The 6,429-nt window shown below is 31.8% G+C and overlaps 1 protein-coding gene across 1 annotated transcript; it reads left to right on the top strand.

The window, feature by feature from the left end:
* The first annotated feature begins 3,957 nt into the window (after window positions 1–3,957).
* On the top strand, window positions 3,958–5,036 carry LOC139897853 (uncharacterized). The gene is made up of 2 exons (XM_071880569.1): window positions 3,958–4,152; window positions 4,243–5,036. Exons 1-2 carry the CDS (start codon window positions 3,982–3,984, stop codon window positions 4,825–4,827), a joined length of 756 nt encoding a protein of 251 aa, XP_071736670.1. The 5' UTR covers window positions 3,958–3,981; the 3' UTR covers window positions 4,828–5,036.
* Window positions 5,037–6,429: the final 1,393 nt, after the last annotated feature.

Genomic DNA, 6,429 nt, shown 5'->3' with positions numbered 1-6,429 from the left:
CTTTAGTAACTATACGTTTTGTACGTTTTTTATATTATACTAAAAGGAATTATTATAGTCAAAGTGAATTGCTACATAATTCTTAGACTCTTATAAGTCATGCGCCGACTCTTACGAGTTACGACACCACAAACGATTCTTTACAATTAGAGTTAAAATTCAAAAAGAGAGGCGACTTTCTAACCCCGACTAACTTTGACTCTTCCACTTTATGTGATACATTTAAGTCGATCTATTGCCATCTATAATGTTACTACATAATAAATTGTAGGTTAGATTTAATTATAAGATGATAGTTTATAAAATATAAAATGTTTCCAAATGTAATGCTTTCCAACTTAATCTAGAATTATGAGTGTGCATGTTATCAATATCCCAAACAATTCGTAGCAAAGGTGCTTTTGAAAGATATTGTAGATTCTAACTAAATAAAGCTGATATGTTTTATTTGGTAGGATATCACAATATAGTTTTGAATTAAAAGGTGTGGAAAAAATGAAAAATTAAAAATAAAATTGGTTGGGTAAAAATGTAAAAATAAAGCTGGGGAGAAATTGAAATCTCACCAAATTGAGAGGCTAATGTGTAGAAAGAAAAGCGGATGGAGGAATCGAACCCACCCCTTCCCCTAGAATTCCAACTCGTTAACCAACCTTATATAGTGTTTGATTTATAAGCAGTGTCATAAATGACGTCTGTTGCATTCGTTACGGTGTTTTGGTGACTAGCTCGTCTCGACTCCGTTTTTTATTTATAATAAGTCGGCCAACGGTCAAAAGTCGGGTCAAATGCAAAAATGGTAGGGTCAACGCTGGTCAAAAATCAAAAATTCGGATAAAATCGGTCAAACTGATCAAAATTGACGTAATTTAGTGTTACTTTTTTGTATTATATTAACGATAATAACGATTGTATGTACAAACTGGCCAACATAGATTTTTTGGCTTTAAAATATGTATGTATGTATGTATATGAATATATATATATATATATATATATATATATATAGTCAAAAGTTCAAACGAGAACCACAAAAAGGACAAGAACTGCGAGAACTTTTAATTTACAAAGATTTGCATATGTGAATAGATTGAATCACCCATAAATGTTAATGGAGAGTAAGAATGAACATAAAATAATTTGAAAAAACTTATATTTTACCTATATAATCAAATATATAGTTTTCTGTTCACATGTGCATACTTATTTGTGTAACACGTGAACACTTTATATAATTAACAATTTAACATGTAATTTGTGGTAATGAACATATGTTCGTTAATAATATGAATATTAATTAACATTTGCATGTAATTTGTTACATATAAATGCATAAAAGCTATGAAATTAAAATGTTCTCGCAGTTCTTGCCTTTTTTGTGGTTCTCGTTTGAACCTGCCCATATATATATATATATATATATATATATATATATATATATATATATATATATATATATATATATATATATATATACTCCCTCCGTCCCATCTTAAGTGTCTACATTTCCATTTTGGGATGTCCCATTTCAAGTGTCCGCTTGAAATTTCAACCAATCAAAATGAGTTATTCTGGAGAGAGAAGATTTCTTATTGGTGGTGGATGGAGTTAGTGGGATTTTCTAAAACTGTGTGTAAAAAGTAAGTGGACACTTATAGTGGGACGGAGAACCACAAAAAAGGCAACGTCTTGACGTTTAAGGTCTCAACCGTCTCGACCCCGTCTCGCGTCTTTTTCAACCTTGTTTATAAGTGGTAAAATAATAATTTAAAAGTTAATACTTTCGTTTTCTTAAAACAAAAATTAGTTTAAAAAAATAATTGTCTTGAAATGAACAGTAGCAACATTACCAATTTTTGTATACTAATAGACTAGAACAATACCGGCCAGCACGATGCGGCGGACCTTTCGAGTTGCAAATTCATATTTAATGTAATGTTATGTATTTACCGAGTTTAAAACGCGTTGCTACGGGTATGTTTGAAAACACGTGGTTAGTACCTAGTATACCTAATGTACTGCACGTTGTTTTATGGCGAAAAACTCGTGTAAAAAAGGGAACAGAACCATTGGTATGATGTGGTTATTTTGGGTTGTTTATTGTACGTGTATGTATATGTATGAGAGATAGCCAGAAAGATTTAACGTTTTTTAAGAAGCGTCTGTTTCGCGTATAGTTAAAATTGTTGGTTAGTAATCCAACGTTAATATTCAAATGTTAATTACTTTGTTTTGATGATGACACCAAATCTTAAATACTTAATGCGTATAGAAAATATCACAAGTTCACAAACCTACATGATCTCTAGCAAAAGACCAGTACATAAATAATTAACTTGGTAAAATTGCTACGCGGCCGCACCACGGTCGACCGCAGGCCTGACCGTGGATGTCCTGTACCCACGGCTGCACTTTTGTTAAAACCGGTGATCTACGGTCAACCCTACGGCCGACCGTTGATTGACCGCAGTTTTCTTTGTTACCATTTTCAATCAAATAAAGTTTGACCACTTGGAGGCATCTATAATTTATAAAACCTTTTTGAATATATTTAGAGAGTTGTAATCACTTGCATCCATAAATTTGCTTGAAAACAAAGGGACCAATGAGAACGCGACATGTGGCGCAAAAATCACATGTGATTGGAAAAAAAAAATTTGAAAAGTTTTTTTGAAATTTTTTTTTTCGAAATTTTTTTTCGAATTATTTTTCGAAATTTTTTTTTTCTATTTTTTTTTAAAAATCATATGTGATTATGCATGTCAATCACATGTGATTGTAAACCCAATCACATGTGATTATGCATGGCAAATCCAATCACATGTGATTGTACAATTCAATCACATGTGATTGTTCAGGTAAATCACATGTGATTGTAAATAAATAAAATAAATAAAATAAATGGTGCTTATAACCTTCTATTATAGGGTAAGAATAATTTAAACAAAGAGTAACACGGAGCAATATAAAAACTCACTACATTGTAGATTTGTAGGAGTGTTTATTAATATCAATTTCATCGGTTTATTCGGTTTTAAAAATTTTGAAAGCAAAATTGAAACAGAATTAACTTTCAAAATTGAAACAAATACTGAAAATCAAATTAGATTTGACTTAACACTGAGAAACCAAAAAAAAAACAAAACTAACCAATATAATCATAACAAATCGATTTTAAATTTGACTTTTGATTTTAAAATCAATTTTTCATTTATTCATATTAATAATTTTTTTGGGACATCAGTTTGGGATCACCCAGAGGACTAAACCACCTACGCGTTCATCTTCCGTAGTTGCATAACCCGCCCCCAACTACTGTCATGGAGGAAACCAGGACCAATCCGAGGGCATAGCCGATAAAACCCCCATCCCCGTTGCCCCCGCACTAAGCGAAATGCGACCTGAGTGGATACTTCAGCCTTTAAGTCAGGATTAACATTGCGTGCAATGTTGCAGCCCAGCGGAGTCGAACTCCTGACCTTTCGCTTAGAAAAACAGGCCACTACCAGTTGAGCTACAATTTAATGATTTTATATTAACAATTTAATATATTTTTGGTTGAATTCCGTCTTTGTTAAATCAAATTAAAATCAAAATTCAAATTCAAATTTGAAAACAGAAAACCGAAAATCGAACTAAAATTCGATTTGTTTTTTTCAATTTCATTCAGTTCGGTTTTCAGATTAATCGATTTGAAATCATATGTAAAAACACTATACAACACAAGTACAACACAAAATTTAGGCAGCTCAAGAAAGAATAAACCATTGCAAGTTGTGAGAAACTGAAAATGGCTCCACGTGCATGACTACAACGGCCATCAAGTAAATTCCAACCAAATCTCATTGACAAAGTCTTTTTATAGTTACTTTCATATACCATAGCAGAACCCTTTACTAGACCTTAATTACACTTACATTACTCTTCTTTAACCCCCAATCCCCCAAAAACTTATTACATTTTAAAATAACAAAAAGAAAAATGGGATGGTGGAAAGAAGCAAACTTGGATTTAATCCTGGTCCCAACTGGTTTCTTGATCATGTGCATCTATCATCTATTCCTTCTCTATAGATACCTCAATTGTCCTGAAATTACTTCAATTGGTTACGAAAACCATAACAAGAAAGCTTGGGTTGAAAAAATGCTTCTGGTAATTTTATTAATCCATCTTTCAATCCTATAAATTGTTTATCAATTTTTTTAATCTTTTTTTTTTTTTTTTTTTTTTTGGTTGATGCAGATTGATGCTAAAGACAGAGGATTTGCGGTATCGGTTCTTAACGGTCATTTATCAGCATCAACTTCCTTGTCATCAATCTCACTAGTTTTGTGCTCTCTAATTGGAGCTTTACTAGGAAACTCATCAACTAACTTTCTTACAAGCAATTTTATATTAGGGGATACAAGTAAATCCACAAGCACAATCAAATACATATCGCTTTTATCGTGTTTCCTATTGGCTTTCGCTTGTTTTATACAAACTACAAGACACTTTGTACATGGATGTTTCCTCATAAGTATGCCAACTGGTGATGTTCCTGTTGACTGCATACAAAAGGCAGTTTTAAGAGGAAGTAATTTTTGGACAATTGGGTTGCGAGCACTATACTTCGCAACCACTTTGTTGTTATGGATTTTTGGGCCGATTCCTATGTTTGTTGGTTCGATAGTTACGGTGATGATTTTGTATTTTCTTGATATTAATAAGCAGCCCATGATTCAGTATGGATCAAACAAGAATAATGGTAGTGGTGGTCTTTTTAAGAAGATTGGGCAAGAATTAAGTGAAGTGGTTGAGGCTTTTGAACACCATGGAAAACCTTAGAGATATAGAAGAAATCGGTTCGAAATCTCTGTATGTTGTAGCTAATTTTTCCCTATTTATCTTTGATTGTAAGAGGTCTTGTTATAATCATAATGTCATAACAAATGCAACTGTAGATGCGCATTGTAGTTATGTTTATAAGAAATGTTATCAGTTTTGCTGTATTTGACATACCATTTACCATTAATTATTAAATAAAATAAACAATATGAAGAGTTACCAAAACCAAACAGAGCATCTCTGCTTCTGGGAGGTTTATTATTTCTGATCCTATCTTTATGTTTAATGTTTTATAAAATAAAAAATAAAATCAGTCTTATTTTTTTTCTTATTTTAAATACTTCAAAGAAATATTAAATATATGTTTCATGCTTCCCTAGATCCGATCCCCATTAAATCATTAATAAAAACTATTTCAGTGGATAATGTCCAAGCATCTAATAATAAAATACCACATATTGCAATATTACCCATGTAATGTAAAGATATAATAATAGCAACTAACTGAATCTTTGATGCATCTCAATTTAGTACTGAATTAACCAGTGAAATTATAATGCACATGTATACCGTCGATTCAGATTCAAATGACATCCAAGTTATCCAAGAAGTTCGATCAAGATATATGTCTGAAAAATCAATCAACAATGAAAGCTATTAAAATTTTGAACCTCACAATTTAATCCCACAAGTTGATAAGATATTGGATAATATACATAGGTACTATCAATTACCTTTAGTAACTATACGTTTTGTACGTTTTTGATATTATACTAAAAGGAATTATTATAGTCAAAGTGAATTGCTACATAATTCTTAAGACTCTTATAAGTCATGCGCCGACTCTTACGAGTTACGACACCACAAACGATTCTTTACAATTAGAGTTAAAATTCAAAAAGAGAGGCGACTTTCTAACCCCGACTAACTTTGACTCTTCCACTTTATGTGATACATTTAAGTCGATCTATTGCCATCTATAATGTTACTACATAATAAATTGTAGGTTAGATTTAATTATAAGATGATAGTTTATAAAATATAAAATGTTTCCAAATGTAATGCTTTCCAACTTAATCTAGAATTATGAGTGTGCATGTTATCAATATCCCAAACAATTCGTAGCAAAGGTGCTTTTGAAAGATATTGTAGATTCTAACTAAATAAAGCTGATATGTTTTATTTGGTAGGATATCACAATATAGTTTTGAATTAAAAGGTGTGGAAAAAATGAAAAATTAAAAATAAAATTGGTTGGGTAAAAATGTAAAAATAAAGCTGGGGAGAAATTGAAATCTCACCAAATTGAGAGGCTAATATGTAGAAAGAAAAGCGGATGGAGGAATCGAACCCACCCCTTCCCCTAGAATTCCAACTCGTTAACCAACCTTATATAGTGTTTGATTTATAAGCAGTGTCATAAACGACGTCTGTTGCATTCGTTACGGTGTTTTGGTGACTAGCTCGTCTCGACTCCGTTTTTTATTTATAATAAGTCGGCCAACGGTCAAAAGTCGGGTCAAATGCAAAAATGGTAGGGTCAACGCTGGTCAAAAATCAAAAATTCGGATAAAATCGGTCAAACTGATCAAAATTGACGTA

The sequence above is a fragment of the Rutidosis leptorrhynchoides genome, chromosome 3 (genome assembly GCF_046630445.1).
Source record: "Rutidosis leptorrhynchoides isolate AG116_Rl617_1_P2 chromosome 3, CSIRO_AGI_Rlap_v1, whole genome shotgun sequence".
In the NCBI taxonomy this organism is placed as follows: domain Eukaryota; kingdom Viridiplantae; phylum Streptophyta; class Magnoliopsida; order Asterales; family Asteraceae; genus Rutidosis; species Rutidosis leptorrhynchoides.
This window is presented reverse-complemented; position numbering and strand designations above follow the sequence as displayed.

Bases quoted from the DNA above. Each gene is read 5' to 3' on its own strand.
- LOC139897853 (XM_071880569.1), top strand. From the start codon at position 3,982: ATGGGATGGTGGAAAGAAGCAAACTTGGATTTAATCCTGGTCCCAACT. The intron at 4,153-4,242 runs GTAATTTTATTA...TGGTTGATGCAG, and splicing joins GGGTTGAAAAAATGCTTCTG to ATTGATGCTAAAGACAGAGG.